This window comes from Hemitrygon akajei, chromosome 18 (genome assembly GCF_048418815.1).
Source record: "Hemitrygon akajei chromosome 18, sHemAka1.3, whole genome shotgun sequence".
Lineage (NCBI taxonomy): Eukaryota > Metazoa > Chordata > Chondrichthyes > Myliobatiformes > Dasyatidae > Hemitrygon > Hemitrygon akajei.
The window spans coordinates 79,234,538-79,253,993 of record NC_133141.1 but is presented as its reverse complement, the minus strand read 5'-3'; the positions used below and the strand labels follow the sequence as shown (position 1 = coordinate 79,253,993).

Below are 19,456 nucleotides of genomic sequence, written 5' to 3'. Positions count from 1 at the left end.
ATGATGTTGTTGGGATAACGGAGACATGGCTGCAGGGAGATCAGACCTGGGAAATGAATGTACAAGGGTATACGTGCTATCATAGGGACAGAAATGTGGGCAGAGGGGGGGGGGTGGACCTGTTGGTGAGGAATGAGATTCAGTCCTTTGCAAGGGGGGACATAGGGTCAGGAGAAGTAGAGTCTGTGTGGATAGAACTGAGGAACAGTAAGGGCAAAAGGACCCAAAAGGGTGTTGGCTACAGGCCACCAAACAGTAGCATGGATATTGGGTGCAAGTTGAATAGGGAGTTAACATTGGCATGTGGCAAAGGTAATGTCGCAGTAGTTATGGGGGATTTCAACATGCAGGTGAACTGGGAGAATCAGGTTGGTGCTGGACCACAGGATAGGGAGTTTGTAGAGTGCCTACGGGATGCATTCTTGGAACAACTTGTACGAGAGCTGACCAGGGACAAGACTATTCTGGATTTAGTGTTATGTAATGAACAGGATTTGATAAGCAATCTCGCAGTAAAGGAGCCATTAGGAGGTGGTGATCACAATATGATAAGCTTTTATCTGCAATTTGAGAAGGATAAGGGCAGCTTGGAGTGTCAGTGTTGCAGATGAACAGGGGAAACTATGGAGCCATGAGGGAGGAGCTGGCCAAAGTTGACTGGACGGATATCCTAGCAGAAAAGACAGTGGAACAGCAATGGCAGGTATTCTTGGGAATAATGCACAAGGTGCAAAATCAGTTCATCCCCCAGAGAAGGAAGGATTCAAAGGGGGTAAAGGGGCCTCAGTGGTTGACAAAGGAAGTCAGAGACTGCATAGCATTAAAAAAAAGGAAATATGACAGAGCTAAGGTGAGTGGGAGGACAGATGATTGGGAAGTTTTTAAGGAACAACAGAACTTAACTAAAAAGACAAGACGGGGAGAAAAAATGAGGTACGAACGCAAGCTAGCCAGGAATATAAAGGAAGATAGCAAAAGCTTTTTTAGGTATGTGAAGAGAAAGAAGATAGTTAAGAACAATGTTGGGCCCTTGAAGAATGAATTGGGTGAAATTGTTATGGGAAACAGAGAAATGGCAGAAGAATTTAATGAGTACTTTAGATCTGTTTTCACTAAGGAAGACACAAGCAATCTCCCAGATGTATGGATGGGCCAAGGACATAGGGTAACAGAGGAAATGAAACAGATTGACATTCGGAAGGAAACGGTGATGAGAAGACTGATGGGACTGAAGGCTGACAAATCCCCAGGTCCAGATGGTCTGCACCCTTGGGTACTAAAGGAGGTGGCCCTGGAAATTGCGGATGCATTGGTAATCATTTTCCAATGTTCCTTAGATTCAGGATCAGTTCCTGAGGATTGGAGAATGGCTAATGTTATCCCACTTTTTAAGAAAGGAGGGAGGGAGAACACAGAGAACTATCGACCTGTCAGCCTGACATCGGTGGTGGGAAAGATGCTAGAGTCCATTATTAAGGATGAAATAGTGGCATATCTAGATAGCAGTGATAGGATTGGGCCGAGCCAGCATGGATTTACCAAGGGTAAATCATGCTTGACTAATCTGTTGAGGTTTTTCGAGGATGTAACCAGGAAGTTAGATGGGGGAGATCCAGTGGATGTAGTGTACCTCGATTTTCAGAAGGCATTTGATAAGGTCCCACATAGAAGATTGGTGGGTAAAATCAAAGCTCAGGGCATCGGGGGGAAGGCATTGACATGGATAGAAAACTGGTTGGCAGATAGAAAGCAAAGGGTAGTGGTGAATGGGTGTTTCTCGGAATGGCAGGTGGTGACTAGTGGGGTGCCACAGGGCTCGGTATCGGGACCACAGCTGTTTACAATTTACGTCAACGATTTGGATGAAGGCATAGAAAATAACATCAGCAAATTTGCTGATGATACTAAGCTGGGTGGCAGTGTGACATGTGATGAGGATGTTAGGAGAATTCAGAGTGACTTGGATAGGCTGGGTGAGTGGGCAGATACTTGGCAGATGGCGTTTAATGTGAATAAGTGTGAGGTTATCCACTTTGGGAGCAAGAACAGGAAGGCAGATTATTATTTGAATGGTGTAGAGTTAGGTAAGGGAGAAATACAAAGAGATCTCGGAGTCCTTGTTCATCAGTCACTGAAGGTGAATGAGCAAGTGCAGCAGGCAGTGAAGAAGGCTAATGGAATGTTGGCCTTTATTACAAAGGGAATTGAGTACAAGAGCAAGGAAATCCTCTTGCATTTGTACAGAGCCCTGGTGAGACCACACCTGGAGTATTGTGTACAGTTTTGGTCTCCAGGGTTAAGGAAGGACATCCTGGCTGTAGAGGAAGTGCAGCATAGATTCACGAGGTTAATTCCTGGGATGTCTGGACTGTCTTACGCAGAGAGGTTAGAGAGACTGGGCTTGTACACGCTGGAATTAAGGAGATTGAGAGGGGATCTGATTGAAACATATAAGATTATTAAGGGATTGGACAAGATAGAGGCAGGAAATATGTTCCAGATGCTGGGATAGTCCAGTACCAGAGGGCATGGTTTGAGAATAAGGGGTAGGTCATTTAGGACAGAGTTAAGGAAAAACTTCTTCTCCCAGAGAGTTGTGGGGGTCTGGAATGCACTGACTCGGAAGGCAGTGGAGGCCAATTCTCTGGATGCTTTCAAGAAGGAACTAGATAGGTATCTTATGGATAGGGGAATCAAGGGATATGGGGACGAGGCAGGAACCGGGTATTGACAGGAATTAATCAGCCATGATCTCAAAATGACGGTGCAGGCTCGAAGGGCCGAATGGTCTACTTCTGCACCTATTGTCTATTGACCATTGAGATGAGTTATACAGCTCTCGTTACAGGCACGTGCAGTTCAACTCTGAGTGAAGTTAATAACTCATCTCCTTCTACCTGAGGCCACAAATTTATCAATCACTCCTGCTGTGGACACTTTCTGGAAGTCTAAGATCCGTATGCTCCATGACCGCTGAACTAAGTGTATAAATGTAGGAGGGAACTATGTTGAAAAATAAATGTGCTAGGTTTTCTAAAACTGACTCCTTCTACCTTAGGCCACGATCTTATCAATCACCCCTCATATAAATATTAGAAGAGAAGCAGAAAGAATAACAATTTAGAGTTCAGGTGAATGAAGTTTTCCATGCTGATTCAGGAGCCAGATGGTTGAGGGGTAATAACTGTTCCTGAACCTGGTGGTGTGGGTCCTGAGGCTCCTGTACCTCCTTCCTGATGACTGAGGGGGAATACCTGTTCCTGAACCTGGTGGTGTGAGTCCTGAGGCTCCTGTACCTCCTTCCTGATGGTTGAGGGGGAATAACTGTTCCTGAACTTGGTGGTGTGGGTCCTGAGGCTCCTGTACCTCCTTCCTGATGGTTGAGGGGGAATAACTGTTCCTGAACTTGGTGGTGTGGGTCCTGAGGCTCCTGTACCTCCTTCCTGATGGTTGAGGGGTAGTAACTGTTCCTGAACCTGGTGGTGTGAGTCCTGAGGCTCCTGTACCTCCTTCCTGATGGTTGAGGGGGAATAACTGTTCCTGAACTTGGTGGTGTGGGTCCTGAGGCTCCTGTACCTCCTTCCTGATGGTTGAGGGGGAATAACTGTTCCAGAACCTGGTGGTGTGGGACCTGAGGCTCCTGTACCTCCTTCCTGATGGTTGAAGGGTGATAACTGTTCCTGAACCTGGTGGTTGTTCGTCCTGAGGCTCCTGTACATCCTTCCTGATGGTTGAGGGGAGAAGAGAAGCTTTACCACATTCTGAATCTGCCTAAACTCTGGTGGCAGGCCCACTAGGTAAGTTGACATGTTTATTACAGGGGCAGCTGGTTAATGAGATGTTAGAAGCAGAAGGTCAGCTGCCTGGTATCCTGCCAAAGGCCTAAAGTAAGTAGTGGCAACCAAAGGTTTAACTGTGGACAGAAGATTCCTTTCGAAGTCACACAGCGTGAAGCAGCCCTCCTGCACTTTCACGATTCAGGATTGTTTAGTGTTATTTCCAATACACAAGTGTAAAGGAGAACCAAGTACAGTGCTTTTCAGTTAATTGGGAAACATCAGGACCAGCACATTTTGGTCCAATTAACCTGCTGCCCCAATTAGCGGAATTTTCATGGAAATAGTTAAAATGTATAAAAAAAGACAAACTACCATTAAACTGAATAACAATTTATGTATTTAAATGAAATACAGAACAAATTACAACACTACCAATCCTACTACAGTACTATAAAACTGTGTATTAGTTCCGAGTACTTATCAGTGGAGGAATTCATCCAGTGCACATAGCCGTGTTCTTTTGATTGACTGTAAATTAACAAAATCAGCACAGACATCTCATGCAGATAATGAAGCAATGCTTTTGACAGTCACATTTTCTGAATCTTCATTTTCATTGTAACATTCAAGACGATAGTTGATACCTTCAAATTCTTTGTAGTTCCTGACTTGTTGAAATAGTGAAATTGTTTCTTTTTCACTTCTAGCATCTCCAAGCCTGAATGCTTGAAACCGCAGTGGGGAACTCTTTCTGAATTGCTTATTTCTCACCAACTATCAGTGACAGAAATCACTGCTTTTTGAACACAAACGCACACAACTGACTCTTTAAAAACTGTGTGTCTTCACAGCCGTGTAAGCACAGCCGACTGAAGCTGTTTAGTCTTCTGTCCCAGTTAAGCGGCAGAGTGTCCCAAATAAGCACAAGGAATCCTGACTGTTTTCTAGATGTAGCTTTTGTTCTTTACGAGTTGTCCCAAATAAATGGATGATGATTAACCAATGACAATTAACTAGAATCCACAGCAGTTGTTACTCCAGTCCAATGCAGCACATAAAAACACAGAACAAAATGAATATAGGTATGTAGGGCAGCTTATATACACAGATTCACAGTATTGTGTGTCCATAAAGTGATGCTAGGCAGAGGAGTGGCTGTACATAAGGTGACAGGAAATGATAAAGTAGTGGTATTTGGGGTGTGGAGGTGTTGATCAGCCTCACTGCTTGGGGAAAGTCATTGTTTTTGAGTCTGGTGGTCCTGGTGTGGATGCTACGTAGCCTCCTCCCTGATGGGAGTGGGACAAATGGTCCATGAGCAGGGTGGGTGGGATCCTTATGATATTGCTAGCCCTTTTCTGATGTGTTGGCCAGTTTTGACTACCTGTTGCAGAGAATTCCCATCCACCGTGGTGCTGCTTCTGTACCAAGCAGTGATGCAGCTTTTTAGGGTGCTCTCTACTGCACATTGTGAGGATGCCGATGATCAAGTACCTAGCTGAACCAAACCCATTTTCCAGCACTCACCCAGTACCTGTTTGGGTGTTACAGAACGTAGAACAGTGCAGCACAGTATGGGCCCTTGTATCCACCATGTTGTATCCATCAATATAAACAGACTCCAGCATCATTTTAACCCGGCTCACCTACATAACCCTCCATTTTTTTCATTTGTGTGCCTTTATAAGAGTATCAAATGTCCCTTATGTATCTGCCTCTACCATCAGCCCTGGCAGCACGTTCTGTGCACTCATCACTCTGTGTACCACTGACTATACTTCCCTCAAATCACCTTAAAATTATGTCCCCTTGTACTTGGGGAAAAGTCTCTGGCTGTCCACTTAATCTATGTCTCTTATCATTTTGTATCAAATCTCCTCTAATCTTCCTCCACTCAAAAGAGAAGCACCCTAGCCCACTCAACCTCTCTTCATAAGACATGCTCTCTAATCCAGGCAGCATCCTGGTGAATCTCCTCTGCACCCTCTCTAATCCAGGTAGCATTCTGGTAAATTTCCTCTGCACCCTCTCTAATCCAGGTAGCATTCTGGTAAATCTCCTCTGCACCCTCTCTAATCCAGGCAGCATCCTGATGAATCTCCTCTGCACCCTCTCTAATCCAGGCAGCATCCTGATGAATCTCCTCTGCACCCTCTCTAATCCAGGCAGCATCCTGATGAATCTCCTCTGCACCCTCTCTAATCCAGGCAGCATCCTGATGAATCTCCTCTGCACCCTCTCTAATCCAGGCAGCATCCTGATGAATCTCCTCTGCACCCTCTCTAATCCAGGCAGCATCCTGATGAATCTCCTCTGCACCCTCTCTAATCCAGGCAGCATCCTGATGAATCTCCTCTGCACCCTCTCTAATCCAGGCAGCATCCTGATGAATCTCCTCTGCACCCTCTCTAATCCAGGCAGCATCCTGATGAATCTCCTCTGCACCCTCTCTAATCCAGGCAGCATCCTGATGAATCTCCTCTGCACCCTCTCTAATCCAGGCAGCATCCTGATGAATCTCCTCTGCACCCTCTCTAATCCAGGCAGCATCCTGATGAATCTCCTCTGCACCCTCTCTAATCCAGGCAGCATCCTGGTGAATCTCCTCTGCACCCTCTCTAATCCAGGCAGCATCCTGATGAATCTCCTCTGCACCCTCTCTAATCCAGGCAGCATCCTGATGAATCTCCTCTGCACCCTCTCTAATCCAGGCAGCATCCTGGTGAATCTCCTCTGCACCCTCTCTAATCCAGGCAGCATCCTGGTGAATCTCCTCTGCACCCTCTCTAATCCAGGCAGCATCCTGATGAATCTCCTCTGCACCCTCTCTAATCCAGGCAGCATCCTGATGAATCTCCTCTGCACCCTCTCTAATCCAGGCAGCATCCTAGTGAATCTCCTCTGCACCCTCTCTAATCCAGGCAGCATCCTGATGAATCTCCTCTGCACCCTCTCTAATCCAGGCAGCATCCTGATGAATCTCCTCTGCACCCTCTCTAATCCAGGCAGCATCCTGATGAATCTCCTCTGCACCCTCTCTAATCCAGGCAGCATCCTGATGAATCTCCTCTGCACCCTCTCTAATCCAGGCAGCATCCTGATGAATCTCCTCTGCACCCTCTCTAATCCAGGCAGCATCCTGATGAATCTCCTCTGCACCCTCTCTAATCCAGGCAGCATCCTGATGAATCTCCTCTGCACCCTCTCTAATCCAGGCAGCATCCTGATGAATCTCCTCTGCACCCTCTCTAATCCAGGCAGCATCCTGATGAATCTCCTCTGCACCCTCTCTAATCCAGGCAGCATCCTGATGAATCTCCTCTGCACCCTCTCTACAGCATCCTGGTAAATCTCCTCTGCACCCTCTCTAATCCAGGCAGCATCCTGGTGAATCTCCTCTGCACCCTCTCTAATCCAGGCAGCATCCTGGTGAATCTCCTCTGCACCCTCTCTAATCCAGGCAGCATCCTGATGAATCTCCTCTGCACCCTCTCTAATCCAGGCAGCGTCCTGGTGAATCTCCTCTGCACCCTCTCTAATCCAGGCAGCATCCTGATGAATCTCCTCTGCACCCTCTCCAATCCAGGCAGCACCCTGGTGAATCTCCTCTGCACCTTCTCTAATCCAGGCAGCATCCTGGTGAATCTCCTCTGCACCTTCTCTAATCCAGGCAGCATCCTGGTGAATCTCCTCTGCACCCTCTCTAATACAGGCAGCATCCTGATGAATCTCCTCTGCACCCTCTCTGAAGCTTCCACATCGTTCCTGACCAGAACTGAATTAAATATTGCAGGTGTGGTCTAACCATGGTTTATAGAGCTGTGACATTACCTCATGGATCTTGGCTAAGGAACTAACAAACCATACACTGTGACTAATACAACAAACTCTTTCTTAACTACCCTATCAATTTATGCAGCAACTTTGAAGGGTTTGTGGACTTGCACCCCAAAATCCTTCTGTTCTTCCATGCTGCTGAGAATCCCGGGCAACACCTTGGTGAAAAACCTCTGCAGTTGATGGCAGGGTTATTGGCTTGGTCACATGTACACCAGGTAATGTGGAACACAACAGAGGGTGCAGAGGAGATTTATCAGAATGCTGGAGGAACTGGGCAGGCCAGGCAGCATCTGTGGAAAAGAGTAAACAGTCGATTTTTCAGGCCCAGACCCTTCATCAGGACTGGAGAACAAAAAGTTGAGAAGTCTTCCACATGTCAATTGGAATAACGCTGTGAAATATCTACAAACTTTACAATGGATATTCTGCCATGAGCTTTTCCTTAAGCTAGGCAGATAGATATCTCCAGTCCTGGCATAATTTGTAGTTGAAGGTTGATTTATTAATCACCAACGCATTACAATACGCAAGGAGCCGGTGTAAAAAGACAGTTCTCGGTGTTCTAACAAAAACAGATTCAAGTATTGATGGACTTCTAATGAATACTTGTGAAATATAAAATGGCCGACCCAATGACAAAAGCTAATTGCCTAACAATGAGCAATCAACAGCAGCTGTGAGCCCAAAATAAGCTGTGAGATCCAGTAATTAGGAATAAAATAACAATCCAAATCAGGAAAGACATAACATTGCATGTATAATTTGACAGTGTAGATGTGAAAAAATTTTCAGAGTATTGGAGCGAGCCAGTGGTACCAAAGAGCATAACGTAGGTGAAGAAGAGGGGCCATAATGGGGTGGCACAGTAGCGTAGTGGCTAGCACAGTGCTTTACCGACGACCCAGGTTCAGTTCCTGTAAGGAGTTTGTACATTCCCCCTGTGACCACATGGGTTTCCTCCCACAGTCCAATGATGTGCTGGGTGGCAGGTTAATTGGTCATTGTAAATTGTTCCATGATTAGGCTAGGATTAAACCGGGGTTTGCTGGGAGGTGCAGGTTGAAGGGCCGAATGGACCTACTCTGCACTGTATCTCAATAAATAAATAAAATGGCAGAACTTTGCAGATGATTACACCAGGATTAGTAAGGCCTCTGTTGGTTGGGGTCGACCATAGCTGTTGTCTATGCTATACACAAGCCAGAACAGTATGATATGCAGAGCAGACTGCCCCTCTTCACACAGTTGACGAGTTCAAAGGAACGGGAGAGGCCGATGCAGTTTGGCACCAGCGGCATGGCAGGAGTTAACAGTCAGCATAGGACTGTCTTAGGGACTCCACCTGCAGACTCTTCCTCCGGGTTTATTCCTGAACCCTTCCCATGAATGGGTGTAGGTGCAAGACAGCGGAGGCTTGAGATCAGAGTTTTCCTTCTTCTAGATGAGCTGCTAACCATGTCTGACGAGCCCCATCCACCTGAAGCAACTGGTCTTAAGGCACCAGTAAACCGCCTTTGCCCTTTCTCCTGTCAGTAGAAACATTTTCGCTGGGCTTAGTACCTAAGCCACATGCAAAGGCCAGGAGCTGGACTTGGTTGTTTGAGGCGCAGGCCATTGGGAGTGTTTAATAAGTAGTGGGGGCTTATCCCCATTACCTCCTCCTACTGTGATATGTTAAGGAACCACACCAGGACTGGATAAGGATATTAAGATGGAGGATGTGGATAGCGAAGGGCTATCCACATCCTGGGAGGAGATAGCTCGATGGTGAATAAGGTTATGGAAAGGAAAAAAAACCACACAGAACAAAAAGGTGGGTGAGCTAATGAAAATTATGAGTGAAGGAATTTATATTCAGAATAAAGACATGAAGGCAAACAAGTTGGAGAAACTGTGGTGGGCTTTTTCAAGAATTAAAACTTATTCACGCCTAGCCACAGTGTTAACACTTTGAAGTTGCCTTATACAGTATTCGGAGCAGTGCAAGATAAAATGCCTCGGAAAGACTGTAAAGCTGTGGAACGTTGCTGTCTGGTAAAATGTTTCCTCATTCTTCAGTCACGTGATACCCAGGTTTCAGCTCTCCTCCGCTTATATTCCATAATGTCCTGATGCCTTGTAATCCTTAACCATGTTTGTGCATACGTCTGCCTGTTGCTTCACTGAGATGCTGATAAGCAGAAGCTAACAATTCAAAAAGCACTAGGAAACTATTGAGCGGCCCTTATCCGAAATTCCAAAACCCGAAATCTAAAATTCTTTTGAGTGCTGACATGATATCACAAATGGAAAATTCCACAAGGTGATGGGAAGATTCCCAGACAATGCACAGTTCTCTGTGCACCACATATAATGAGCAGAAGTTAGTGAAGATCCTGCTCGTCTATTGAAAGAGTGGATTTGTCAGCAGCAGAATGAACATATTCCACTGAACGGTATGCTGATCGTGAAACAAGCAAAGATCGATCATGATAAACTGCAAATCAAAGGCAGTTGTGAGTATTCAGCCAGCTGAAAGCAGAAATTTGAAAAACAGTCAGCAGTAAATTTTTAAAGATTTGTGATTTGCCGATCACGAAGCAGCAGAGAAACTCATTGATGAGTTTTCCAAGATCGCCGCTGATGAAAATCTAATCTGCTGAATGGCTGCAACACTACATACATGTGATTGATTACCCAGTCTGACAGTCCTAGTCCTGATGCTCCTGTACCTCATTCCTGACGGTAGTGGGCCAAAGAGATTGTGGGATGGGTGGTAGGGATCCTCAACAATGTTTGGGGCCTCTTTTCAGAATCAGTTTTAATATCAATGACATATGTCGTGAAATTTGCTAAATTTGTGGCTGCAGTACATATCTATATGTGTGTGTGTGTGTGTGTGTAAAATAGTTAAATAAGTAGTGCAAAAATAGAAATAAAAAAGTAGTGAGGTAGTATTCATGAGTTCAATGTCCATTCAGAAATCAGATGACAGAGGGAAAGAAGCTATTTCTGAATTGTTGAGTGTGTGTCTTCAGGCTCCTGTACCTCCTCCCTGATGGCAGAGGGGAAGAAGCTGTTCCTGAATCATTGAGTGTGTGTGTCTTCAGGCTCCTGTACCTCCTCCCTGATGGCAGAGGGGAAGAAGCTGTTCCTGAATCGTTGAGTGTGTGTCTTCAGGCTCCTGTACCTCCTCCCTGATGGCAGAGGGGAAGAAGCTGTTCCTGAATCGTTGAGTGTGTGTCTTCAGGCTCCTGTACCTCCTCCCTGATGGCAGAGGGGAAGAAGCTGTTCCTGAATTGTTGAACATGTGTCTTCAGGCTCCTGTACCTCCTCCCTGATGGCAGAGGGGAAGAAGCTGTTCCTGAATCATTGAGTGTGTGTGTCTTCAGGCTCCTGTACCCCCTCCCTGATGGCAGAGGGGAAGAAGCTGTTCCTGAATCATTGAGTGTGTGTGTCTTCAGGCTCCTGTACCCCCTCCCTGATGGCAGAGGGGAAGAAGCTGTTCCTGAATCGTTGAGTGTGTGTCTTCAGGCTCCTGTACCTCCTCCCTGATGGCAGAGGGGAAGAAGCTGTTCCTGAATCGTTGAGTGTGTGTCTTCAGGCTCCTGTACCTCCTCCCTGATGGCAGAGGGGAAGAAGCTGTTCCTGAATCGTTGAGTGTGTGTCTTCAGGCTCCTGTACCTCCTCCCTGATGGCAGAGGGGAAGAAGCTGTTCCTGAATCATTGAGTGTGTGTGTCTTCAGGCTCCTGTACCCCCTCCCTGATGGCAGAGGGGAAGAAGCTGTTCCTGAATCGTTGAATGTGTGTCTTCAGGCTCCTGTACCTCCTCCCTGATGGCAGAGGGGAAGAAGCTGTTCCTGAATCGCTGAGTGTGTATCTTCAGGCTCCTGTACCTCCTCCCTGATGGCAGAGGGGAAGAAGCTGTTCCTGAATCATTGAGTGTGTGTCTTCAGGATCCTGTACCCCCTCCCTGATGGCAGAGGGGAAGAAGCTGTTTCTGAATCGTTGAGTGTGTGTCTTCAGGCTCCTGTACCCCCTCCCTGATGGTAGCAATGAGAAGAAGGCATGTCCTGGGTGGTGGGAATCCTTAATGATGGATGCTTCCTTTTTGAGGCATCGCTGCTGGATACTAAGGAGGTTAGTGCCCGTGATGGAGCTGACTGATGTTACAACTCTCTGCAGCTTACGTGATCTGTGCAGTAGCCACCCCCCCACCCCATCATTCCAGATGGTGATGCAACTAGTTAGAATGCCCTCCACGGTACATCTGTAGACATTTGCAAGCATTTTTGTTGACATACCAAATCTCCTCAAACTCTGAATGAAATATAGCTGCTATCTTGTCTTCTTTATAGCTGCATCGATATGTAGGGTCGAGGTTAGGTCCTCAGAGATACTGAAATATCCAGGAATTTGAAATTGCTCACACTCTCCACTTCTGATGAGGACTGATGTGTGTTCCCGCTGAAGTCCACAATCAGTTCTTTGGTCTTAATGACGCTGAATGCAAGGTTGTTGCTGCGACACCACTCAGCTAGCTGGTATATCTTGCTCCTGTATGCATCTCGTCACCGTCTGAGATCAATGGTTGTATCATCAGCGAATTTATAGAGGGCATTTGAACTGTGCCTAGTCACGCTGTCATGGGTGTAGAGCAGTGGACTAAGCACACATTTGTATACACTGCTCCTGATAAATGTCACACATAGGGTGGAGGGAGAGGGAGACTCCAGTGATCCTTTCAGCGTTTTTTTCTATCCTCTATAGGGTCACAGTCCGATGTTTTGCAGCTTCCATACCACACAGTGGTGCAGCCAGACAGGACACTCTCGATGCTTCTCCCATAGAAAGTTGTTGGAATGGGAGGGCCCTGTCTGCTCAGAAAGTGTAGACACTGCTGTACCTTCTTGACTAATACGGGGGTGTTTTGGTTCAATCTTCCATTCTATACACAACAAGGAACTTTTTACTCTCCCCCGTCAGTGAAGTTGATGATGTGGTTTGAGCTGGATCTGGCGGTGCAGTGGGGAGTCAGCAACGTAAACAGCAGCAGACCTGAGGGGCATCAGTGCTCAGCATGATGGAGCTGAAGATACTCTTTGGTCTTGCTGCAACACCACTCAACTAGCTGGTGTATCTCACTTTCAAACCTCACACTTCCTGCGTATGGGACAGGACGGAGTGGATGGCATCAGTGGACTGGTTTGAGTGATAGGCAAACTGGAAAGAGTCCAATGTAGCTGGAATGTGGGATTTTATATATAATTATTGTAGTTAGTGCCACTGGACAATAATTATTTAGGCCAGTTACCGTTGCTCTCTTGGGTACCAGAATAATGGAGGCTCCCTTGAAGCCTGCAGGGATAGTGGACTGTTTCAAAGAGATATTAAAGGTGTCCATTAGGCCCCCTGTTGACTGATCCACACAGTCTCTCAGTACCTGACCAGACTTGCAGCCTAGCTAGGATCCTCCTCACCTCAGCTGCAGCCAGTCAGGGTGCCTGTTCCTCAGGGGGAGAGGGGGCCTTCCTCAACGTCTCCTTGTTCAAAGCATCAGATCGTGTACAGAAGACATTCAACCCATCTGAGCAAGGCATCGCTTTTATTGACGCGCAGGGTAGATCTGTAATCCATCATGGTTTATATATCATGCCCCATACACTGAGTGTCCCTGGTGTCGCAAAGATGTCTTTGAATTTTCTGTGAGTTCTCACACTCTGTCTTCCTGATGCCACTGGAGAGCATGTCTCTTACTGACCATAGAGACCCCAATCTGAAGGCAGAGTGCTGATCCCAAAGCAATGCTCAAACCTCTGCAGTCGCTGATGGTTTCTGGTTCACCCTGTGTTTAATCACAGTAACGTGCTCCACGCATTTTCCGACGTAGTCAGTCACTGATCCCCCGTGTTCATTGATGTTGACCTGATGATCGTAAGGAGCTCTGGTCCGTGGGTTCGAAGCAATCCTGCAATACTGAGGACTGGCCAGGTCCTGGTGTCCCTGTAAACTGTACCTGAAATATACTGAAGTAGAGGATCATGTCTGACTCCTCTGACTCATAGTCACTGTGTTCAGATTTCTATAGTGTCCCACATTTGGGACATCAGTATACTTGGAAATCAGGACCAATTAATAGTAGAGTTCTTTCAATTAAATTTCTCAGTTAAGGAATACGCAACTGATTTATTGTGTGTGTTTCATTTTAGGGGAGCCCTACGTCAGGATATCTGAAACTGGGCGACTTATACTGAAATCCTTTGAAAAGTCCATGTCAGGAGATTACACCTGTACAGTTTCCTACAAGGATGTGGATGAAAACAAGGAGCTGTTTCTTGATATGAAGTTCTCAGTGTATGGTAGGTATTCTGTGGAAGGAGGGAATGCTGGCACGTCCTTGCTCTGGGGGCAGTGGTGGTTGTCTGTCATATCCACCAGTGATAGGAAGAGCCTTTCAAGTGGGAAAGCCATTGCACGGGGGCGGTTCCACTCTCTTGACCTCAGAAGTCTGGGTCTGATGCTACGAGTGTTCGTCCTTGGTTGCAGTGGGTGACCGTGCCTGGGATGTCCTATCTGGTAGGGCAGTAGAGGCAAATACCACTTAAGGGGTGTTTAGTTAGGCACATGGATGTGAGGAAGATGAAGTGATATGGACATTGTGTAGGTAGGAGGGATTTGTCTTTGGGCGTTTTTGGTTTGCTTTTTAGCTGGTACAGCACAACACTATGGGCCGAATGTTCGGCTCCTGTGCTGTACTCTTCTCTATCCTGTGCCTCGTCGTGCCCCTCGCTGTCCACAAAGTGTTGCAGAACCACCTTCCTGGCTGTCGGATCTCAGGTGCCCAGTCCGCCAGCTGACTTCGCATGCTGGGACAGGCACGTCCCTGTCTCACCGGGGTACGAGGCCCGACGGCTACCCTCGTCTGCTTCAGCCCACCTGTTGAGGCAGTGTGGCTGCTATCACGCCCACTGGTGAGAAATGAGTGTCCAGTGGGGACCAAAGGTGAGCGAGCTGGCCCCGAATAGACACGAGGCATTACCCCTCCCTAGTCACTGGGGCTGTAACTGAAATGCAAAAACCCTAAACTTCAACATTTTCAGTTTATTTTTCAAACACGCACTCTGAAGTTAGTGGTACACGATATTCATTTGGAATCACTTCCTGTATCCGGTACATCAGAATCACTGACACATGATATGAAATTTGGCAGCAGTCCCATGCAAAGACATAAAAATTACAAACTCAATAAATAGTGCAAAAAAAAAGGGCTAACAAGGTACCGTTGCTGAAGACTCACCCATCCTGATGAAAGGTCTCAGCCCAAAATGTTGACTGTTTACTCCTTTCCATAGATGCTGCCTGGCCTGCTGAGTTCCTCCAGTATTTTGTGTGTGCAGCTCTGAATTTCCAGCATTTACAGACTTTCTTGTGTTTGTGACATGGGTTCACGGACCAGTCAGAAATCTGATGGTGGAGGGGAAGAAGCTGTTCCCAAAACGTTGACCGTGGGGCTTCAGGCTCCCGAACCTCCTTCCTGATGTGAATAACAGTAAAACGGATGCTGAGCTTCCTTCTTGATAAATGTCATCCTCGTGAGGCAGCCACTTCTTGGCGATGTCCTCGGTGGTGGATGGGCGTGGGGCGTTTGTGCCCGCGATGGAGCTGGCTGAATAAACAGCTCTCTGAAGCCTCTTACAATCCCAGACGGTGATGCAAGCAGTTAGGGTGCTCTCCGCCATACACCTGTAGGAATTTGCCGGGGCTTTTGATGACGGAGCAAATCTCCGCAAACTCCTAATGAAGTAGAGTCACTGGTGTGCCATCTGTGTGATTGCATCGATCCGCTGACACGACAGCAGTCAGGAACTTGAAGCTGCTTACCATTCCCACCACTCACCACCCTTTTATACCCCCTTATGATATTTAGATTATGCCAATATGCCTCCACAATGTCAGGCAGCATCCACACTAATGAGTCGATGTTTCAGGCCAAGGTACTTCATCAGGACTGGAAAGGAAGGGGGAAGAGGTCAGAATAAGGTGGGGGCGCAGGGAAGGAGGACAAGCTGGCAGGTGACGGAGGAGAGGGAGGAGTTATAAGATGACAGGTGAGGGGGAGGGGGAGGAGGACAAGCTGACAGGTGAGACCAGGTGACCAGACCAGGTGAGGGAGAAGGTGGGAGGGAGGGAGGGGGAGGGGAGGAGGGCAAGCTGACAGGTGATATGTGAGACCAGGTGACCAGACCAGGTGAGGGAGAAGGTGGGAGGGGGGAGGGGAGGAGTACAAGCTGACAGGTGATAGGTGAGACCAGGTGACCAGACCAGGTGAGGGAGAAGGTGGGAGGGAGGGGGGAGGGGAGGAGTACAAGCTGACAAGTGATAGGTGAGACCAGGTGACCAGACCAGGTGAGGGAGAAGGTGGGAGGGGGGAGGGGAGGAGTACAAGCTGACAGGTGATAGGTGAGACCAGGTGACCAGACCAGGTGAGGGAGAAGGTGGGAGGGAGGGGGGAGGGGAGGAGTACAAGCTGACAAGTGATAGGTGAGACCAGGTGACCAGACCAGGTGAGGGAGAAGGTGGGGGTGAGGGAGAAAGTGGGAGGGAGGGGGGAGGGGATAAAGTGAGAAGCTGGAAGGTGATAGGTGGAAATGGTGAAGGGTTGAAGAAGAAATCGGATACCAGAGGAGGAGGGGGTCCCAGAGGGAGGTGATAGGAGGCTAAAATCTACAGAGTTATAAGCAGATGTGCAACACATTGGATACTTATAAACACAGGAAATTCTGCAGATGCTGGAAATCCAGAGCAACACACCCGAAATTCTGGAGGAACTCCGCGGGTTAGGCATCGTCTGGAGGGGAACAGGTCAAAGTTTCGAGCCGAAACCCTTCATCGGGACTGGAAGGTAAGGGGATAGAAGCCAGAATAACGAAGTGTTGGGGGGAGGAGACCATGTCCACCTGCCACCTGCCAGGTCATATTCTTTCCCCTCTCCCCATCCTGAAGGTTAACTATTATCACCATCTTATTCTGATAGATCTTTTTGATTGAAATCTTGCAGGTTTTCGTGAACCAGACTACTCATTTAAGTTCACAACACGTTACCATACTTATGAATGCCATGATCCTGCCAATTATCACTTCTTTCGTAAGTTCAGGTCAGTGGAAAAGGAGCTAATTGCCGACCTGACCTGTAGGATAACGGACGTAGAGATGAAATGCCACGTTGTAAAAGTACCGCGTGAGGGATTAGTAACTGAACTCTTCATTACATTCAAACGTAAGTTCAATCTGCGCCCGCCGGACAGCTGGAGACTGGGAGTTTTTCAGTGTTTGCATAACTTTTCTCAAAAGTAATGTGCTCAGGTCCTGCACTCCCTGGTGACCTCATTGAAACCCATCAAATGTTGAAAGGCCTCAATAGAGTGGATGTTTCCTACAGTGGGGGAGTCTAGGACCAGAGGACACAGATAGAGTGGATGTGGAGAGGATGTTTCCTATAGTGGGGGAGTCTAAGACCAGAGGGCACAGATAGAGTGGATGTGGAGAGGATGTTTCCTATAGTGGGGGGAGTCTAGGACCAGAGGACACAGATAAAGTGGATGTGGAGAGGATGTTTCCTATAGTGGGGGAGTCTAGGACCAGAGGACACAGATAGTGTGGATGTGGAGAGGATGTTTCCTATAGTGGGGGAGTCTAGGACCAGACACAGATAGAGTGGATGTGGAGAGGATGTTTCCTATGGTGGGGGAGTCTGGGACCAGAGGACACAGATAGAGTGGATGTGGAGAGGATGTTTCCTATAGTGAGGGAGTCTAGGACCAGAGGACACAGATAGTGTGGATGTGGAGAGGATGTTTCCTATAGTGGGGGAGTCTAGGACCAGACACAGATAGAGTGGATGTGGAGAGGATGTTTCCTATGGTGGGGGAGTCTGGGACCAGAGGGCACATCCACAGAATATGGAAGCGACCTCCTTTTAGAACAGAGATGAGGAGGAGTTTCTTTGGCAAGATAGTGGGGAATCTGTGGAATTCTTTGCCACAGGCAGCTGCGAAGGCCAAGTCTTTATGTATGTTTAAGGCAGAGGTTGATGATTCTTGATTGGTCAGGGCATGAAGGGATATGGGGAGAAGGCAGGAGGGTGGGGCTGGGAGGGAACATGGATCAGCCATGACGGACTGGTGGAGCAGACTCAGTGGCCAAATGATCTAATTCTGTTCCTATATCATATGGTCCTATGGTAATGTGCTCGGGGAGAGCTACATTTGTACATAAGCGTGATCTCTCACGGTGGGGAAAAAAAACACGGTCATTCTGTCAGAAACCTTGAAGCAGGTTGGTCACGGTAGAACTGACAGTGCCTTGACAAGACTGGATTGGGAAGGTGTTTGAGTGTAAGAAAGGCAAATACCAGTGGTGGAGAGCACGATGCGAGTCTATAGAGATGGGTCGTAGAGGTTTTATTGGCTGCTCACTGTGCAGAACCTACTCTCTCCTTGGTATTACTACAAAAAACCATCAGGACCATTGCAGAGGCTGCTAAGTGAGCCTTCAGTTAGCTCTAGATATAGAGGTGTAATCCTCAGAACAGTGCTGTGGCAGAACAGATGGATCTGGGAATACAAGTACATAATTAATCGAAAGTGGTGTCACAGGTAGATAGGGCCGTAAAGAAAGCTTTTGGCACATTGTCCTTCATAAATCAATGTATTGAGCACAGGGGATGGGACGTTATGTTGAAGTTGTATCAGACGTTGGTGAGGCCTGATTTGGAGTATCGTGTGTCACCGACCTACAGGAAAGCTGTAAAGAGTAGAGAAAATTCACAGGGATGTTGCGGGTCTGGGGGGCCTGAGTTATAGGGAAAGACTGAATAGGTTTGGACTTCATTCATTGAAAAGTAGAAGATTGAGAGGAGGTATACAAAGTTATGAGGGGTATAGATAGGGTAAATGTGCTGGGGCACATCCTAGGTTGTACCATGAAATGATCTATAAATCACATCTTTCAACATAAACCAGGGTTTACTGGTAATTCAAAAGTAACTTTACAGTGAGTGAAGAAAGTCCTTCAAGCCAGCAGCATAACTAAACAAGTGTGTAGGCACTGGATTTTAAAAAAAGGCATTTAATGAACTCATCGAGTGGAGGTTATGAGAATGTCTCTTTGCAGAGCAGTACGAAGAAAAGCAATGAGCCGTTGTAAGTTGTAGGTGGAATGGTAATAACTTCTGCAAAGGAAGAAGTGTGTAACTGACAGGACGTGGTGGCAGGGCAGCAGCTCTCTCTACTCTACTCACTGCTGAGAATGTTCCCTTAAGCACTGATGAATGGAAACAGCGACACCGGAGATTCTGCAGGGCAACACACCAAACGCGGGAGGAGCTCAGCAGGTCAGGCAGCGTCCATGGACGTGAATCAACAGTCGGCATTTCAGGCCGAGACCTTTCATCAGGACTGGAAAGGGAAGTGGGGGGAGTGAGGAGAGCCAGAATAAGGAGGTGGAGGACCAGGTGGATGGGGACGAGGGGCGGGGGAATGAAGAAAGAAGCTGGTGGGAAAAGGTAAAGGGAAAAAGAAGAAGAATCTGATAGGAGAGCAGAGTGGACCTTGAGAAGGACAGGTAAGAGGGAGGCTCCATGGGAACAGTGATGGTAGGTTTATTGGCTACCGCTAATTGCCCCTAGTGTCGGTGGTGGAAGACGTATTGGTTGTGGAGTAGGGTGAAACAGTACAGAGTTGGTATAGATGGGTGCAGCTGTAGCGGGACAAATGACGTTCGCATGCCGCATGACTGTACCCACTGGTGGGGTTTAAACCCTTGCTCTGATCGCCCCAGGACAGTGTTCATCATTTTCC

At 47.3% G+C, this 19,456-nt stretch overlaps 1 protein-coding gene across 1 annotated transcript in view; it reads left to right on the top strand.

Moving 5' to 3' along the window:
- LOC140741544 (zona pellucida-binding protein 2-like) overlaps positions 1-19,456 on the top strand; it is a 315,077-nt gene that overhangs the window by 258,120 nt on the left and 37,501 nt on the right. The window contains exons 4-5 of the mRNA XM_073071847.1: positions 13,808-13,957; positions 16,657-16,875. Of these exons, the coding sequence (XP_072927948.1) occupies positions 13,808-13,957; positions 16,657-16,875 (369 nt within the window). The remainder of the gene's footprint in view (positions 1-13,807; positions 13,958-16,656; positions 16,876-19,456) is intronic.